At 35.9% G+C, this 21,251-nt stretch overlaps 1 protein-coding gene across 1 annotated transcript; it reads right to left on the bottom strand.

Annotated features, from left to right (window-relative positions):
- Positions 1–17,325: 17,325 nt before the first annotated feature.
- On the bottom strand, positions 17,326–19,482 carry LOC149159716 (formate dehydrogenase 1, mitochondrial-like). Its single transcript, XM_089433540.1, has 2 exons — positions 19,307–19,482; positions 17,326–17,717 (listed from the first exon to the last, which is right to left on the bottom strand). The coding sequence occupies exons 1-2, from the start codon at positions 19,472–19,474 to the stop codon at positions 17,520–17,522; spliced, it is 366 nt and encodes a 121-aa protein (XP_089289666.1). The 5' UTR covers positions 19,475–19,482; the 3' UTR covers positions 17,326–17,519.
- Positions 19,483–21,251: the final 1,769 nt, after the last annotated feature.

The following is a 21,251-nucleotide window of genomic DNA, read 5'->3' as shown; positions in this document are numbered from 1 at the left end:
ACTGTAAACCAACAGCAATTCTTTGCACTAAATTCCGGCCCCCCAAGATCCCATGGGATGAGATCCTTATATAGAGTTTTGGAGTGAAGATAAGTCAGCTTGATGTGTGACTTGTTGTCCTCTTCAACTCCAATTGTTCTTTAGTTCTTCACTTGGAGTTTCTGTCTTCCACTTGGAGTTTTAGAAGCTCTTAACTCATCATTAGGCGAATCTTATGATCAAGTGTCTTTCTGGAAGCTTCCTGGGCACTGGCACATTGAGAAAAAGATTCCTCCACATGTCCAAGTATGCCCAACGCAGGTAGCCTTTGTTACACCTGCTATGCAGCGCAGGTAGCCCTTGTTGCACTTGCTATGCAGTGCAGGTAGCCTTTGGAGCAGCTGCTTTGATCCAAAATTGACCTGTTTTTGAGTGTTTTTCAGTGGAGAACTGATTTGTAGTGTTGTGGTTTGCTGACCTTGTTCCTCTAAGGGTAAGAACAACATGTTTAGGGACTTTGGATCCCTTAGATTATTGACATTTCATGCTCTATGTTGTAAGGCACAAAAATGTCTATAACAATGTTTTTGGACGCAATGGTTTTTGGTCCATGGTTTTGGACAGGATGGTTTTTGGTCCATGGTATTGGATGCTTTGCCATGTATAAATATGTATTGTAACATTGAAAAGAACATAATGAAAAAGTTGGTAGTCCTGGTTTTGGGATCCAGGGGAAAATCTCTGTGTATATGTGTTTTATGTGTTATGCTCTCGCATTGTTTATTTTATGTGTTTTAGAATTCGTATGCAGGTAATTTCTGTACGGGGTTAAAACCTACAATACTTCTCAACCATGGCTTCAACCCAAACAGGTTGCAACACTTCGTCCCTAAAAGAGGATGCCTCAGTCTCTACACATATGCTCATCAGAGCCATGTAGCCAGTGTACCTCTTCAGTGACCTCCTCTTCCTGCATTGTGATGTGGGTGCTCCCAAATTATCTCTAACATCATGCAATAACATTTCAGCCTCTCTAGTGCGCTTTCCCCCATCTCTAGAAGACTCTTCATGAGTGGTTGTCTCCACTCCTTTATCCTCTGCATGTGGCTGCTCCACATCATCCTGAGGTTCCTCCTTAAGAGCTAAAATATCCTCAACCGCATGTAGCTGAAGCTCCCTCTCAAGGGAACATCTCATGGCATTCTCTTCATCAAATTTTATATGTCTATGAACCATTGTCATCCTATTGGTTGGTAAGTAGACCCGATAGTTGTGAGGTGTATTAATGTACCCCACAAATATCCCTAGCTATGTTGTTGGCTCAGGCTTCTTCCATGTATCTTTGGTTACATGAAGTATATTGATGAACCAAAAATCCTGAAGTGTCCCACATCTAGTTTCTTCCTTGAAAAAGCCTCTTCTAGTGTACTCATCTCAAGAATTCGATGAGGGCTTGTGTTCTGTAAATAAACAAATGTTTTGCATGCCTCAACCCACAAGTCTAGTGGTCCTGATCATGTAACATCGCCTGTGCCACTCCTACAATGTTTTTGTTTTTTCTTTCAAACACCCCATTCTGTTGTGGGCTATAAGGTGCTATTAACTCTCATCGAATTCCTTCTGTTGCACAAATTTTTTAAACTCATTCGACACATGCTCTCCACTATTATCACTCTTGAGAGATTTAACCTTCCTACCAGTATCTTTTTTGACCACTGCTTTAAATTCACAAAACTTTGAGAAAGTCTGATCTTTCTTCTGCATGAAGAAGATCCAACACTTACGAGAAAAATCATCAAAATATATGACATAATACATGTGTTTGGCCATGGATGCTGTCGAGAATGGTCCACACACACCTAAGTGAACTTTATCAAGGATCACCTGTGCTCAACTACTGTTGTCATGAAAGGAAGCTTTGGTTTATTTTCCCAAGGTACACCCTTTGCATGTGTCAACCTACTCAAGTGTACCCTTGGGAAGACTAGTAGAAATTTGTTGTATGATTTTCAAAGTGCCATGGTGCAAGTGACCCAACCTCTTGTGCCACAACTCACCAATGTCTCGGCTCTGCACCTTCTCTACCTTCATGCTCAAGGAAACAAAATCTTCTACCTCCAACTTGCAGTGATTCTTGACTCAAACCCCTATCCTCTTCATCTGTCCTATGTCTATGTGATGAAGGAACACCTTTCCCTTACTAAATATCACATCATAGCCTCTATCCTCCAACATGGCAACAAATACCAAGTTTTTTTCAAACTAGGAACATACATAACATCTCGAAAAGTGAGGAGAGAACCCAACTCCCTATGAAAGGCAACTGTATCGAGCTTGGTAACGCTATACCTCTCGTCACCACCCATCTTGATATAAATCTGGAGATCCTTCTCCTCCAAGTTACTGAAGAGCTCTTTGTTATCAGTCATGTGGAAAGAATCTCCACTATCCAAGTACCATACACTAACCATCATCAATGACACCATACAAGCCATTCCTTGAGTCCATTGTCTTCCAACACTACCTCCATCCTGTCCTTCCAAGCTATGTAATTCATGTTTCCCTCCAAGGCATACTCAAGTCTCAAGTCGTAGAATGACATATTGCTAACTCTAAAGTATGAACTTGTAAATTTGATTTCACCTGCACACCAAACTTGAATTCTCCTATTCTATACTATCTGTAGCTCTAATACCATGTAGATTTTTACATGTAGATTCAACGGCTTATGTGATATGCTAAAACACAAGACAAGTATCTCCTCTACTCTTCAATAGATGAAAATAATAAGTAGAAAAGGAAGAATATCAATTGCACATAACAAAATATTTCTTTGGGCAAGGAAATTGCTAAAAACTCTGACTATCTATATTGTATTAACCAGAAGTTCTGAGAAGAAAATACAATGCTTGTTCAACCCAAACAATTCCTACACTAGTACAATCTAACTACCTGCCTCACAAGTTAGCTCAAGCAAAAAATTATCCAAATCTATTGCCTGCCAAACCCCTACTTCCTTATGAAATTCCTAAGAGAATTAGCCTGTATTTAATTTGGAAATTCACTCTCCATAACTGAGCAATCCATCCATAGGCCCTCAATTGATTGCATGCACCATTTGTACAACTTGGAAAATTATACAATTGATAGTACATTGTCCCTTAACTCTAATCTCAACTGGGTCTTCCTCTGAACTGACATGCATGCCTTATTTATGAGTGAATCTTCAGTTAACTGGTGTGGCACTGAGGGTGCACTAATGCACTACCCCACTACTAGAATCCTACTAGTTCCTCCAATATTTAGAACTAATTTAATTGACTATAACTCGGTTAGACTTAGTGATCTATTTACAACTCAAAAGAACTCAATATGGGCCCCTAAAATTTAGGGATCACTCTACATGACTCTAGATAGACTTCCAACTCGAATTTTCAAAGTCAACTAAGTCAAATTAACTTAGTTAACTATTACAAGTTGCTATGAGAAAAGAATTTCAATTTAATTCAAGGACAAATTAAATTGGAATTTCTTGTCGTTATTTTTAACAAAGTGAACATCATAAATTTTTATTAGATTATAGAGATATCAAAATCATGGGATCCATTACTTTTCATAAACATTTATTAGATTGTAGAGATATCGAAATCATGGGATCCATTACTTTCCAACCTAATTATGTTATGTGTGTTGTACATTATGTGAAAGAAAAATATGTGAATATAATGGGATACTTTCATCCTATTAAATTATGATTTTTAACCACTATTTATAAAGGAAGGTAAGAATGGGCTTCAAAGTTTTTTTGATGATCTTAGATTTCTTATGAGCATAAGGGCAAGAGCATAGTCAATAAGGAAGTGACCCACTCCTATTCCTAATCCTACAATAATATGATAAATAAAACAAAGACCATCCATGTCACAAAATAAATCAACTTCTACTCTATTGATTAGTTTAAATGAAAATCAACCTAACTAAATTTCCAAAATGTGAAAGAGGGGTAAAATAATTAATGGCTTCCACCAAACTTAGGAAACAGGATAAAGTTACAATGATTTCAAACTCTGTAAACTTCTGCAAGTATTTGTTTGATAGTCATAAGGGAAACAATGCAATTATTTCTTCAATATCAACGTGGATGGGTTAAAAAAAAAGAGATGATTTCTAGTATGCACGGGTGAAGATGATGACTAAAACGGTTATGTAAGAAAAATATATAGATGAATAAAGAAATTGAATTTAGGATAGATGATGCAAACAACATAATGGAGCAAGAAAAGGAAGTGGTGTCACTAATTTGTTGTGTGGCTTTTGGAGCAAGGATGTCCCAAAATCCATTGTATTGCAAGGTTGTTATTCCCTACATAAAACATCCAATAACAATGTTAGAAAAAGAACACACAAACAAATGAACAAAGAAACTATATCTAAGAAAGAACATGAGTTACAATGTTAAGACAAAGAAAACAAGAAAATGGAAGTTGGAAGCAAGAAATATCTTTATTTCTTGATGAAAAGAGTGAAAATATATCCTAGAGACACTAGATGGATTTTATAGGTAAATGGACCCTATGAATTTTCTAAAGAAAGATCCTTATTCTCCCTCTCTTTGCAAGAACGATATCTCCTCAAGAAGTACCTTGAAATTTGTCTAATGGTGAGCTCTAAAAACACAAAGCAATGCCAATTGTGAGACAATTTGGAAGCATCACCTTTCCTTGAACTTTTTTCTTCTAATAGTCTCAAATTCAGTGATATTTATATTCCCAAGCTCATGCCTTGCCTCCCCTTGACTCATTGATGATATTTGATCTTTTAATGAGCTTGTAGGAGATAAGAGGAGTCCTTCCTAGGCTCCTCAATTCTACTTCAGTGGATTAGTGGCTCAAGATTGAGCTCCCTAACTTTGTTATTTCACTTAGTGGTTTTCCCTTTAAGTTGACTTCACTTACAAAATGTTGAATTTGTGCACCCATTGAAGAAACAACCATGGTGATCCATACAAAACCGCTTAGATGGATTTGTATAGTTTTGTTTTTTAAAAGACAACCTTAAGAAGCTTTAATTTTTTTCTTAATTTATGATATTTTCGCACCATCACTAGCGCATTTGCAAAAGGCATTCTTTGACATTGAGCACCTTGGCTAGTGCACATAGGTGCACAATTTTTCATTAATTTCAATAGCAATATGGGATGAAGTAGTTATTTGCATGAAATCTGCGACATCCATGGTTTGATCTATTGAATCTATTGTGGATCTCACATCACAGGGGATTGCCTTTAAATAGTGAATCAAAGAAATACAACTATAAAAGGAACAATCTCACACACCTACTATAGAATCTTCGGATTAAAAAATACATCACATCCCACTTATGTTTCTATTACCAGCCCTCATATGTGAACTATCCATGGCTTAAAATGCTTCATATTTAAGAAATAACTTCAACAAATCAGACCTAACAATGAAAATACAACGATAGTAAACTTCAAAGATAACTAATTTTATTTCAAGACTTTAATTTCAATTTAAACACCTCACATTTCGATAGTTTCCTTATGATTATCACTCATATCAAACATCTTTTTCTTTGTCTTATTGTGATTGGTCTTTCCTTTTAGCTATAACACATTTTTAAAAATGGTTGTTTTTTTATTGTGCTTTTATTTTTTATACTATTATTATTTTAATTGTTGTTATAGGTAAGGTTTTTAAATTTAATTTTCAGGTTTATTTGAATTATATATATAATTCTATATTAATTTATTTTTAAGTTTCCACTGTTTTATATATTTATTGTTGGCATTATGGCACAGGTGTGGCGCTACGGTACAGGTGTTGTCCTTGATGGCAACTCTCTTTGATGACAGATCTCAGTCCAGACTACAAGAATGAAGAGAAATTTCATATACGCAGGTTCATTAAGCCCAAGATGCGTATACACGCTGGTACGCTATATACTAAGTCACGGATACGCAGGTTTGCTATATTCTAAGTCGCGTATACACACAGTTTCATGAACAGAAGAGAGCGTACATGTCGAGAAGGTTCCCTTTGGTTCGTGGTAGTTAGTCCTCGGTACTTGAGCCTATGTTTCTGGACCAAGGTATCTCGACAGTCGTGTTGATCCCAAGTTTTGAAGTTGATGGTATTGTATTACTATGGTTTTGGCCCGTGGTATTGAGGAGGGCCTAATGCTATATAAGGAGAAGAAGATCATTAGGCTTGGGTATCGAAAAAGTCTGAATATCTAATGAAGAAAGAGATCTAGTATGTAGGTTCTGGGTTGATGATACATTGCTTGATCTGAGCTAAGGAGAGATCACATCGGTTGATGGAAGGATAGATCAGGATCAAATTGTTTGAAATGAACTATCGGTATATGGTTGATTACGCATATTTTTAGATCTGCATACTGACGCAATGTTATGTTCTGAGTATGACTGATGACTGGTACAGCTGCAAGTTATGAGAAATTATTTTTAGATCTGTACGCAGGTTGGCTTCGATAAAAGCGCGTGTATACGCGGGTTTGTTTCATTGAAGTAGCATATATCTTTTGAAGATTAATTTTTCGTGTTGCAGTTTGGTCTGTCTGTTATTGCAGAGTTCTGTAGTCTGCTCTGTGTTCTGGTAACTAGGTGTTGACAGGGTTTCAGTGGTTCAGTGATTCAAAGATTGATGATGCTAGTATTGGTTGTTTTGTGTTTCAATGATTTGTTATGAGAAGTGAATGAATCGTGGTCTTCAGATTGTAATGTTGTGCTTTAGGAGTATCCAGTCTGAAAATTGATGAAAAGTGGTACCTGAAGAAAAGAAGATTGTAGGCCAGCACCTACGTACTAGTATCTTAGCTAGTACAAGAGCAAAGGGGGGTTGGAGCTCCCTTCCAGGAGAGTTTGGAAAATGAGAGAAGGTTGTATCCTTCTACAGGTTGTAGCCTGCATACTGGTATAAGGCTGCACCAGTACAAAAGATTGTAAACTGAAGTTTATTATTAAAGAAAGATAGAGAGGACTTGCAGCCGGTGGTTTTCACCCACATTGGGTTTCCACCTTATATCATGGTGTTCATGTGTGTGGCTTTTGTGTGATGATCTGTTCTGTTATACTGCACCTGTCTACTTTTAATATGGTTAATAATGTCATGATGCATTTACTGAAGATAAACTAACTGAATCATAAGATTTCTGGTTATACGCTGGTTGCTTTACACACAGTAGCGTGTACACGCTGGTTCACTTAACTGAAGTAGTGTATATGTTTCTGAGTATTGAAAAAGTTTTATTGATCTGATAATACTGATTCACCCCCCCCTCTCAGTATTATTTCCAACAATTGGTATCAGAGGAGGTCCTTCAGAGAAGCTTGATCACTTGAAGGTATATCGTTCATCATGAGCAACTACGAGAGAGAAGCATCAATCAGGCCACCGGTTTTTGATGGGACAAACTTCAATTATTGGAAGGTAAGAGTTACTGCCTATCTTCAATCTCTTGGTACAGAAGTTTGGGACATCGTAGAAACAGGCTACACTTTTCCTTCAGCTACTCCTACAGATGCAGCCAAGAAAAAGAAGTATGAAACAAATGCGAAAGCAGTCAGTACCATATTAGGATGTATATCCCAATCGGAATTCATGAAGGTAATGCACTATAAATCTGCAAAAGAAATATGGGACAAAATTGTCATGAGCTATGAAGGAGACGAACAGGTAAAGCGTGCTAAACTTCAAGCTCTCAGGATTAAGTATGAGACTCTCAGAATGTATAATGATGAAAGTGTGGCTAACTATTTCCTTAGGGTAGACGAGATTGTTAATTGCATGAAAAACTTGGGTGAAGAAATAAAAGAGGCTATTGTGGTTGAAAAGGTTCTAAGATCATTGTCCCCCAAATTTGAATCTAAAGTGTCTGCAATAGAAGAAAAAGAAAATCTACGGATTCTTACTATGTCTAAGCTTCACGGAATTCTAACTGCTTATGAAATGAGAAAAGGAGGTCCATCAGACAGAAGAGAAGCTGCTTTCAAGGCTTCAGGCAAAGAAGATTATTATGAAGCAAGTCACGTGCCAGAAGATGAAGAAGAAGAATCAAATTTTGTCAGAAATCTTCAAAGGGGTTCTGGAAGGTTCAAAGGTAAGTTACCTTTTAAATGCTTTGCTTGTGGAAGAGTAGGTCATTATGCTGCCAAATGTCCTCACAAAGATAAGAATGAAAAGGGAAAGGAACCTATTAAATGGAACAAGAAACAAAATGAAAAGAAGAAAAGCTATTACACTCATGAAGATAGTGATGGTCTTTCAAATAGTGACGAAGATGAACAAGGTTATAGATATAAACTTTTAATGGCTTTTGAAGATGATGACTACATGGATGCTATAGATGTAGAAGGCTTTTATGAAGAAATGAATAATCTCAAAGTTTTCTTAGAAGAGAAAAGTGCTATTATTGATTCTCTACAATGTCAACTGGCAGAAAAGGAAAAACATCTTGAAAAATTGGAATGTGAGATTGTTTGTCTTAGAAAGGAGATTGAGAAAAAAAAAGCAATTAATCTTAAATTTGTTAAAGGATCTGAAACCTTGGATGAGATTATCAATGTGCAGCGTTCTCCTCTGATCAAGACAGGTCTGGGATATAATGGAGAAACATCTCAAGCTTCTACCTCTAAAAGTTATCTTGATGTAGCAAGGAGGAGCGAACAAAGACCAAATAAAAGTCATCAGGTGAATCAGGGACAGTTTACCTCAAGAACAAATAAAGACTATCAAGAAGTTCGGGGACAAGCGGCCTTAAGGACAAACAGAAGCTACAATCAGTTGGATGATAGATCTGATTATCGGAGAAATTTCTTTAATGGTCAATGCTTTTCTTGCCATAACTTCGGTCACAAAGCAGCTCAATGTGTTGCCTATAAGACAATCATGACTAGAGAAGCTCAAAAGCAAAGAAGTATGACTGGAACCATGAAAAGGACTTATAACAAGTTTTCGGTTCTTGAAAATGAAGTTGAATGCTCTATTTGTAATAACTTTGGTCATGAAGACTCTGAATGCAGGAGCAGGTTCTGGAAGACAACTCAGAAGGAACAAACATCAAATGTCAGAACATGGAGAATAAAGGAACCGCAACCAGAAAGATGTGGGATAGCCTTTTATGCAGAAGGTCAAGAAATTCTATGGTACATTGACAGTGGATGTTCGAAACATATGACAGGGGACAAAGAAAAACTTGAATCATATACCGCATTAGAAAAAGGAAAGAAAGTTTCTTTTGGAAACGATATCTCTGCAGCCATAAAAGGAAAAGGCATTGCTCCGTTGAAAGAGAAGGTCAAAGCTGGAAATGTTCTGTATGTTGATGGATTGAAGCATAATCTTCTGAGTGTCAGTCAGATGTGCGATCAAGGAACAGAGGTAATATTTAGATCAAATGGATGTTGTGTTCGTGATCTTGATACAGGTGAAACAGTGATCAAAGGAAGAAGGACTCCAAATAATCTATACATATTTGAAGAAAGACAACAACAATGTTATTTGAGCAAGAGTGATGAACAATGGCTATGGCATAGGAGGTTGGGGCATCTAAGCTTTCCACAAATAAGGAAAGCATGCAAATATCAGGCAGTTCGTGATCTTCCAGATATCAAAATTCCAGACAACACCATATGCAAATCATGTCAGTTTGGAAAGCAAACTAGAACTAATTTTCCTGAGAAGGAAGGATCAGCTAGCATGCCTCTTGAGCTAGTACATACAGATACATGTGGTCCATTCAGAAAAAGAACACCTCGAGGAGAAGAATATTTGATATTATTCATTGATGATTTCTCCAGGTTTGTCTGGTTAGGACTTATGAAGCACAAAGATGAAGCATTCGAAAAATTCAAATCCTTCAAAGCCTTGGCTAAAAATGAATCAGGACACAAGATTAAGTGCCTCAGATCTGACAGAGGTGGGGAGTTTACCTCAAATGAATTTTTCGATTTTTGTGAAGAACATGGGATAAGAAGAGAATTCTCTACAACTAGAACTCCTCAGCAAAATGGAGTTGTGGAAAGAATGAACTGAACAATCCAACAAATGGCTCGTGCTATGCTTGATGAATCAGGTACTCCCGCAACTTTCTGGGGTGAAGCTGCACATGCTACTGTTATTATTCTCAACAAAACAAATGTCCGAGTAAACAACACTCAAACTCCTCACGAGCTCTGGTGTGGTAAGACTCCTTCGGTGAAGCACTTCAAAATCTTTGGGAGCAAATGTTATATTAAGAATACTAATGAGCAACTTGGCAAACTTGAACCAAGAGCAGACGAAGGCATTCTTCTTGGTTATTCTCCACATAGCAAAGCATGCAAGTGCTACAATAAAAGACTTGGCAGAATTGTTGACAGCATTGATGTTGTGGTTGATGAGAAGGGATACATTCCTAGGCAAGTTCATCATGAAGACATCGAAGAAGATGAAGGCTACCCTCAAAGACAAAATGATGAAGAAGAACCTCAAGAAGAAGAAGAACCTCAAGAAGAAACAGAGGAGCAGACAAGAATAGAAGAGAAGACTCCATCCAGATATGTCCAGAAGAATCATCCAGAATCTCAGATTGTGGGACAGAAAGAAGCAGGAGTACAAGCAAGAAGAACAATTGCAGAAGCTTCAAGCTATTTGGCATTACTCTCTTCCACTGAACCACAAAATGTGAAAGATGCATGCAAAGATGAATGTTGGGTCAAAGCAATGGATGAAGAACTTGAGCAGATCGAAAAGAACAACACTTGGGAATTGGTTCCTAGACCAAAAGTTAAGAATGTCATAGGGACAAAATGGGTCTTCAAAAATAAATTGAATGAAAATGGAGAAGTAATTAGAAACAAGGCCAGACTTGTTTGTAAAGGGTATGCACAGCAAGAAGGAATAGATTTTGAAGAGACCTTTGCTCCTATTGCAAGACTTGAGGCCATCCGAATGTTCCTTGCTCTCTCAAGTTTTCAAAACTTCAAGGTATTCCAAATGGACGTGAAATCAGCCTTTCTGAATGGAGACTTAGAAGAAGAAGTATACATTGAGCAGCCAGATGGTTTCATTCTTGGGAATGATCCAAACCTTGTATGCAGATTGAAAAAGGCTCTCTATGGTCTCAAACAAGCTCCAAGGCTTGGTATTATTGGTTGGACAAATATCTTCACCAACAAGGCTTTTCAAAAGGATCAGCAGATAGCAATCTCTATATGAAAGTTGAAAATAACAAATTGCTAATACTTGTTGTGTATGTAGATGATATTATCTTTGGCAGCAATGAAGAGGCTATGAGTCAAAACTTTTCCTTGGTTATGCAGAAAGAATTTGAAATGTCATTACTTGGAGAATTGACATACTTTCTTGGATTGCAAATCCAACAAAATGAAGGAGGTATTTTCTTGTCTCAAACCAAGTACCTCAAGCACATCTTGAAGAAGTATGGCATGGAAGATTCAAAGCCAGTATGTACCCGCATGGTTACAGGATGCAGCCTCAGTACAAATGATGAATCAGCAATAGTTCATCAACCAACTTATAGATCCATGATTGGGAGTTTGCTTTATTTGACAGGTACCCGACCAGACATTATGCATGCAGTAGGAATTGTTGGAAGATTTCAAGCCAACCCAAAGGAAACTCATCTTCAGGCAGTCAAAATAATCTTCAAGTATCTTCAAGGGACTCAAAACTATGGCCTATGGTATCCTAGAGATACAGATCTCACTCTTCATGCTTACACAGATGCAGATTGGGCTGGAAGTGTGGATGACAGGAAAAGCACAAGTGGTGGTGCATTCTTCATGGGTTCCAGATGAGTATCTTGGTTCAGCAAGAAACAGAGTTCGATTTCTTTATCTACAGCTGAAGCAGAATATGTGGCTGCGGCATCTTGTTGCACACAACTTCTTTGGATGATGCAGACCTTGCAGGATTTTCAAATCACTTGCACTCCACCTGTCTCTATCTTATGTGATAATACAAGTGCAATTAGCATTTCAAAGAATCCAGTCATGCATTCAAAGACGAAGCACATACCAATCAAGTATCACTTCCTCCGGGAACAAGTGCTTGAACAAAAGGTCAAGTTGGAGTATGTTCCTTCTAAAGAACAAGTTGCTGATATTCTCACAAAACCACTGCCCAGGGAGACTTTTGAATATCTCAGACAGAAGCTGGGAGTTGTTGATGCTTCATCCTGCTGTTGAAGCTTGTCTGTTCTAAAGAAAAGTTGGTGTACACGTGTTGTATAAGGGATATCCACGTACATGTGCTGATATATGCAGGTGAAGTCGCGTATATGGAGTTCTGAACAACAAGGGCAGATTCTGATTGGAGAAGGTCTGAGATGGGTATGACAGAGTCCTTCAGGTACAGTTTCAGGGGGGAGTAGCAGACACAGTTTCAGGGGGAGCAGCTTAAAGTCTAATATAGCATTGTTGGCATTTAGATGATTTTGGTCCTAGTTCACAACTATTGTTGAAGAAGGAGCACAGAAGGAAATCTTGGTTGCTAATCTAAAAAGATGATTATCAGATGCTGCTGGTGACTTTCATAAGTCTTGGTCTAGTCCTTTCGTCTCTATGTCATGTATCTCTTTTGTGATATCTCTTCTATGGTGTCAAGGTCATGTAACGGCCTATGTTGGTTTCCCCACTATGCCTGGGATGAATGATGTAATGTAATTGGTTGTTCTATGTAAATTTCTGATGTATCCCCTCTTGGTTGGGAGTATGGATGTATGTATTGAGTCTTTTGGTGATAGGAAGGTCCTTTATGATGTATAAGTCTTGGTTCTTTTTGAAGAACATCTTTTGCAGATCTTGCCTACAGTCAGGGGGAGCATGTTCAGCACAACAGAGCAGAGATATCAACACATTCACAGGGGGAGCACAGCCCTTTGCCCTTGATGACAAAGGGGGAGAATGATTCTAAGGATCTTGGGGTTGACATCAAGTCCAAAGGGGGAGATTGTTGGCATTATGGCACAGGTGTGGCGCTACGGTACAGGTGTTGTCCTTGATGGAAACTCTCTTTGATGACAGATCTCAGTCCAGACTACAAGAATGAAGAGAAATTTCATATACGCAGGTTCATTAAGCCCAAGATGCATATACACGCTGGTACGATATATACTAAGTCGCGGATACGCAGGTTTGCTATATACTAAGTCGCATATACACGCAGTTTCATGAACAGAAGAGAGCGTACATGTCGAGAAGCTTCCCTTTGGTCCGTGGTAGTTAGTCCTCGGTACTTGAGCCTATGTTTCTGGACCAAGGTATCTCGACAGTCGTGTTGATCCCGAGTTTTGAAGTTGATGGTATTGTATTACTATGGTTTTTTCCCGTGGTATTGAGGAGGGCCTAATGCTATATAAGGAGAAGAAGATCATTAGGCTTGGGTATCGAAAAAGTCTGAATATCTAATGAAGAAAGAGATCTAGTATGCAGGTTCTGGGTTGATGATACATTGCTTGATCTGAGCTAAGGAGAGATCACATCGGTTGATGGAAGGATAGATCGGGATCAAATTGTTTGAAATGAACTATCGGTATATGGTTGATTACGCATATTTTTAGATCCGCATACTAACGCAATGTTATGTTCTGAGTATGACTAATGACTGGTACAACTGCAAGTTATGAGAAATTATTTTTAGATTTGTACGCAGGTTGGCTTCGGTAAAAGCGCGTGTATACGCGGGTTTGTTTCATTGAAGTAGCGTATATCTTTTGAAGCTTAATTTTTGGTGTTGCAGTTTGGTCTGTTTGTTATTGCAGAGTTCTGTAGTCTGCTCTGTGTTCTAGTAACTGGGTGTTGACAGGGTTTCAGTGGTTCAGTGATTCAAAGATTGATGATGCTAGTATTGGTTGTTTTGTGCTTCAATGATTTGTTATGAGAAGTGAATGAATCGTGGTCTTCAGATTGTAATGTTGTGCTTTAGGAGTATCCAGTCTGAAAATTGATGAAAAGTGGTACCTGAAGAAAAGAAGATTGTAGGCCAGCACCTACGTACTAGTATCTTAGCTAGTACAAGAGCAAAGGGGGGTTGGAGCTCCCTTCCAAGAGAGTTTGGAAAACGAGAGAAGGTTGTAGCCTTCTGCAGGTTGTAGCCTGCGTACTGGTATAAGGCTGCACTAGTACAAAAGATTGTAAACTGAAGTTTCTTATTAAAGAAAGATAGAGATGACTTGCAGCAGGTGGTTTTCACCCACATTGGGTTTCCACCTTATATCATGGTGTTCATGTGTGTGGCTTTTGTGTGATGATCTGTTCTGTTATACTGCACCTGTCTACTTTTAATATGGTTAATAATGTCATGATGCATTTACTGAAGATAAACTAACTGAATCATAAGATATCTGGTTATACGCTGGTTGCTTTAGACACAGTAGCGTGTACACGCTGGTTCACTTAACTTAAGTAGCGTATATGTTTCTGAGTATTGAAAAAGTTTTATTGATCTGATAATACTGATTCACCCCCCCTCTCAGTATTATTTCCAACATATATATATATATATATATATATATATATATATATATATATATATATATATATATATATATATATATATTTGGTTTTTTTCACTACAATTTAAAAAAAAAATATTGCTTTTTATTCTTGGTTTCTATATTATTGCAATTAAAAAATAAAAAAGTGTTATTGATAACAATTATTTTCAATTTTAAGATCTAGATTCATAGCATAGTAGTTATCAATGTCACATTTTCAAACAACATACAAATTTATTTCTATAAAAAGGTGGGGATTTGGGGTGCTATTAGTCACAACAATTTTCAATTTTAGCCACTGAATTTAAGATTTTAGTTGCAACAATATTAGTTAGGATTGAAAGAAAATATAGCTTTAACTTCAAAGAAATAAATGGTGTTGTTTTTAACACTATTTATCAATTCAAGGGTTGATTTTAAAGTTTTTTTTGACAACATTATAATGCTATTAAGGACGTGCTAAATTTGATGAGTATTGAATGCCTTCCCATAAATGGCCAATATTTAAAGCATTACTTTCATTAATGTCTACTAGCTACACTTCTTGTACAATTTTTTTTCTTTCTTTTGTTTGAATGCATGTAATTCATGTCTCGTCACATCTTGTTGGTTGGTTAATATACATAAATAAGACACTTGTGTAAAGTGCACGGCTCAAAAGGCTTTTTAGTGTAATAAAATAGAAGTGTTACAACCATAACACTTGGCTTTCTATTATTTTCCTTCTTTGTTTTGGAAAATGCCATAGGTTGAGCTATGTCTATATGGAAAATCTGATTCATCCAATAGAATAACCTTGAGGGAACTATTAGATCCATGCCTATGTTGGTATGTAAGATTCTTAACTTTGTGTAGATTTACATGTGTGTTAATGCTTGTCCAATCTAGTAGAGAAGGGATAATGGGAAAATCTAAAGTGAGAAAACCAAAATATGACGCATTAAAATACTTCTTTTAAAGGGAAACCTTATCTTCTCTCAATAAGTTGGTATCCCTCTCACTACAACAAAACCAGCGATTTGTGCCAAATTTAGCGCCAGATTTTAGTGCACTTTTTTTGTAATTGTGATGAGCAACCTGGCGCTAAATCTGGCCCTATTGTACAATTTTTAAAGCGTCCTTTTTTGCACCTGATTTTGCATCCTTTTTCATGCTAGATTTTGCATCATTTTTTACACCAAACTATGCATCATTTTTTGCGTCAAATTTTGAACCAAGATTTGCATCTTATTTTATGACAGGTTTTGCTTCTAGTTTTGTGTCATTTTTTGCATCTATTTTTCATTCTCTTTTGCTTCCTATTTTGTGTCATTCTTTGCTTCCATTTTTGCACCATCATTTGCATCAAGTTTACACTGTATTTTGAATCCAATTTAACGTCTTTTTATGCATCCATTTTGTGTGAGTTTTTGCATCTAGTCTTACGCCAGGTTTTGTATCTAGTCTTACACTAGTTTTTGCTTCTATTTTTGCACCAGCTTTGGTGCCTATCTTTGCACCATGTGTTGAATTTGATTTAGCACCAAATTTTGCATCCATTTTTGTGCCCATTTTTGCATCTTTTTTTGGACCATTTTTTACATCCACATTTATGTTTGATTTGTCTCCATTTTTCCCATCTCATTTTGCACCATATTTTGCGTCATTTGTTTCATCCAATTTTGCATCATTTTTAACACCATCTCTTGCATCTAATGTTACATCATTTTGAGCATCCAAATTTGCATTTATATTTTCATCTTATGTTGAGTCATGTGTTGTGTCCACCTTTGCATCTTATTTTGTGTCTAATGGTACATTCAATTTAGAGCCATTTTTTACGTCTACTTTTGTATTTGTTTTTGCACCAAGTTTGCATCCAATTTTAAGCTATTTTATGCCCCTTTTTGCACCATTTTTTTGTGTCTACTTGTGTCCAATGTTGCACCATTATTTACACCGACTTTTTCATCCAATTTTGCATTTTTTTGGTGTCTAGTTTTACATCATTTTCACCATCCAAATTTGCATCTTTTTTTGCCTCATTTTGTGTCCACATTTGCATATAATTTTGTGTCTGAGTTCGAGCCTAAATTTGCATGTGATTAGGAATCATTTTTTACATCCAATATGGCATCCTTGGTTTCACCTTTTTTCAGCCCCATTTTGCATCTTGTTTTATGTCTTTTCTTACATCTTTTTTTTTTCCTTTTTTGCACCCAAGTTTGCATCCCAAATTTACACCATTATTTGCATCATCATTTGGCATATTAATTTGTAACGTTTTTTTCTTCTTGTTAACGCTCAACTTTGCATCTTATTTTACATCTAGTTGTTGTATTTTTTTGCATCTAATTTGGTTCCCATTTATGTGTCCTTGTTTTTGCCCAATTTGATATCCTTTTGTATGCCATGTTTTGTTCCCTTCTTTGTGTCAACTATTGCACAATTTTTCACTTCTAATTTAAAACACTTTGTATGTCAATTGTTTGCATTTTGTATTAATTCCTAGTTTAACATCCAATTTTACTTTCAATTTTGCATCCATGGTTACATCTGCATTTGACTTCTTATATAGAGTATATTTTTCTTTACATATATGACCCCCTTTATAGATTCATAGTGAAATATATGATAGTTTCTAAATATCATTAAAGCAGATATCACAATTCAAAATCATTTGTAAAGAAATTTAAGAGAAATTGACAACATCCATCCAAAAAAATAACAATGTGTCATTAACAATTTTCAAAACATGTATAAAATAGCAACATAATACTAATAAAATCAGTATTATTTTTAATCAAAACAAGTAAAATTCAAATATGATTAACAAATCAAAATATTTCATGAATATCGTTATTCTATGATACATTAACAACATACATAAATCAAACTCATCGTATGATTACAAAATCAAAATGTATCATTGATATAGGGTAAATTCACAACACCCATCTAAACATAACAATGTCATTCTACACAATAATTTCTTCATAAAAAACAATGCATGTGCATGCCTAGCTACCACCACCAAGATCATCCTCATGATCATCTTGACCATCCTCATTACTCTGATCCACATCATCACCAATACTGCAACTATCATCATCATCTCCTCCTTCACCACCATCATCCTCATCCTCATCCTCATCATCTCCTGATATATGTTGAACATAATTTGGATCATCGTCTTGGCAATCATTACCTATAGCATTCTGACAAAAAAAATCAATATTACATGTTAGTATTAATTACATAACACAACGCATGTTTTTGTTATACAATGTTAACCATAAAATGAGGTAAGATATACTAGCATTTGCACCAGATGTTGCAAAGGAAACGTCGTAAGGCATAAATTGAAAAATAAAAATACAACAAAAGAATACTTTGATAAAGAATAAAAATATATTGAATGCTCAAATCAATGCCCCATTAACTGGAAGCATTTAGTAGACATATCTATCAACATTAGGATTATACACAATAATCAAGAAATTTTCCATATACAAACAACAACTTCCACAACAACCTTTTGTCACATCCACATTTTAAGAAATGCCTTGGAACGTGATTGGAATCTTCCATATTGCCTTTTTCATTATGCAGATAAATCTTCCATATTGCTATTTTCATCATGAATATTGTTAGTTCATTGTTGTAAAGTGTTAGTGTGTTAAATTCAATACTATAATTTCGACAAGTGAAAAACATTCCTCAATTAGCATAATATACAATTTTTTCTCACCGTGTATTTTTCAGTCAAAGAGCACAAGTAACATATTAACATGTATTTTCCCTTCATTATTTTCATCATAGAGCCAAGAAATCTACGCCTTATCTATAAAGTAACAAAAACATTTTGAAATAAGTTTAATATTTCAAGCCAGTGTCTAACCTATAAAGTAACAAAACTTTTTGAAATAAATTTAATATTTTAAGCAATCGACTAACCTACTTTAATAATTGAAAAATTCTCAAAGATGAATTATACTCCATAATAAGAGAGCCAACATTGGAGCCCATACTTTCACTAAACCAAAAGAAACACAACCACTTGTTAAGAAGAAATTCAAGTAATAATAATAAAACAAAAATAATAAACATTAAAGTATAAAATGGTATTTCCAACACACAAGTATAAATATACATGCTCTATGTCCATTGTTAGATTAAATGGGTGTGGAGAAAATTAGTAGAGAACCCAAAATTGTATTTCTAATTAGGATGGGTGGAGAAATGCTTTAAATGCGGGTTGTTGTCATTCTAATGAAACCCTTTGCAAAGGGGATGTTAAGATTCTGAGAGAAAAGCTAGGCTTGGTAGAGAACACCTTCCTTGTTAAACATTCCCCTACTGTAACCAAAAGGAAAGGGCAAGAGAAACAATAATTAGGTTTTTGTTCACAAGTTGTACAAAATATTTAGGTGCTATTGATGTTTGAGTGAATAATGGGAGAGATTATTTATGAAATTGTGATAAGGCGCACCTAGTTTTGTCAGAAAGAGGCATATTAATGACATGTACATCACATTTAGGTAGCATTTCGTCAAGATTTGTCTCCAATGTTGCTCTAGTTTCCTTTTCCAATTCGGGTCCAATAGAAAGACGGTCATGGTAAAGAAGCTTACAATTGAAGGGTTGTACAAAGGAACGCAATTCAATTCAACATCATTTAATGTTTATTATTATTAGATTGAAATTTTGAAACAAACAGCATGCATGCCTAAGAATTATGGAACACTAATTTTTGAAAAGAAGTTTGCAACATCATGAAGTAGTACTAGATCCTAAGAATGAATACCTTCAAACGCTTAAGTAGTTCTTTGCCAATACGCCCTGCACCAATAAAACCAATAGTTTTCCCTTCTAGATCATATGACCTGTAAGAAATTGCTGCCACTTTCCAATCACCCTCAACAATTTGCTTATATCCAGGCACAAAGTTTCGCATCAATATGAGAATGCGCATTAGCTCATCTTCTGCCATGGACACCACATTACTTTCGCTGATCTTCAACCAATGATGATACAAACAAATCAATGGAATTAAAAAATATATCCAATATAAAAAAAATGCGTTTTTTTAAAAGTAACTCCTAAAGTGAGAAAAATAAAGTTAAAAAATATAACAATGACAAATGTGTAGTTAAAGTGTAACCAAAACAAAAATATATATACAACAATAGAATAAATAAAATGCGTTGTTTTAAAAGTAACTCCTAAAGTGAGAAAAAATAAAGTTAAAAAAATATAACAATGACAATTGTGTAGTTTAAGTGTAACCAAAACAAATATCTATATATCTATATATATATATATATATATATATATATATATATATATATATATATATATATATATATATCAATAGAATAAACTTGTCAAGTGTGGATCAAGCAGTTTGTGTCGGATTTAGCCCATAAAATGTCATTTTCAAATTTAACAACAGAATAAACCTATCTAGTGTGGATCAAGTAGTTTGTGTTGGATTTAACTCATGAAATGTCATGTTCAAATTTAATGGAGAGGGGTCGATTTAAGGGAGAGGGGTTGAGAGTGGGAGCCACTTGTGAAGGGTAAAAATTATTCCGTAAGGCACTTAGTGAGATAGAGCCTTGCACAAACCTATTGACAACATCCTACAATTAGACAAATCATTCTTCCATCAACCATTGGAGCTGATCTCAACCTAAACACAGTTTAACTGATTATATATATATATATATATATATATATATATATATATATATATATATATATATATATATATATATAATGCACTGGAAATCTAAAAGTAGCATAAACATAGAGATACAATTGGAGAGTCTATACTGGTAATCTGGAAAGCTTGGTGCTAAGAAAAAGAGAGTGATGGGATGATGTCAATGTCCTCTAACCTTGATGAGGAGGGGCGGGGGGGGCAAGCTATTGGCTCATTGTTGGAATTGTCAAGCTCATGAAAGGATCCAATTGTATGATATACTATGTGAGGCACCCGAATGAGGATGCTCTGCTTTCTTATCTAATGAACTTTTGATAATATCATCTCCACTCTGCTGAATGTGGGGGAAAAAGTCAATTGCGAGATCAAGCATATTTTTGCAAGCATATTTTGGAAAACAATCATTACAGACGGATTAAACAAAGAAGAGCGCTTTGAGATCTTCCGCAAATCTTTCGGGAATGTAATAAGAGCAAAATAAAACCCATGGGTAAGTACAGCCAAAAGGATAATGAATCAATCTAGTCACAGTAAATATCAATATGATAATCCAGGTAAGATGTATTGTCACTTTTCCTGATTTCAGCCCTCTTGGCACCGGTAGGTTACCTATATCCTTGGGAGAGAGATAAGGTGGTTCCTGTAGAAAGGAGACAACGGACAACAAAATATTCAATTTAATCAATTGGATTATGGTTCGAGCCCCATTTGAGAGTAGTGGGGCTTGGCAATAAGAGATCCAATGATATCTAACCAAGCCATGGAAGCCAAACTGTTGTTGAAATATTTGTCCGACAAAGTGGCCTGGTGGAAAGATGGACTTCGCCATAACTATTTCAAACAAAGTCGGTGATAAAAGGATCCCCTGTCTCGCCATTCTGCGATTCCTTGGCCCATTTCCTTTGGAAACACCTATCATGTATCCCATGCAATGGCAAGTGCATTAAGCTTGGGAAGACATTATGGACCATCCACCTATTTCTCAAGATGTGTCTCTCTAAGACGTGAAACCCTGGATGCTAGA

This window comes from Pinus tabuliformis, chromosome 5_2 (genome assembly GCF_031772625.1).
Source record: "Pinus tabuliformis cultivar Carrire ecotype Pingquan chromosome 5_2, CPIR1, whole genome shotgun sequence".
Classification (NCBI taxonomy): Eukaryota; Viridiplantae; Streptophyta; class Pinopsida; order Pinales; family Pinaceae; genus Pinus; species Pinus tabuliformis.
The sequence above is the reverse complement of the archived record's forward strand: the minus strand, read 5'-3'. Positions and strand labels throughout refer to the sequence as shown.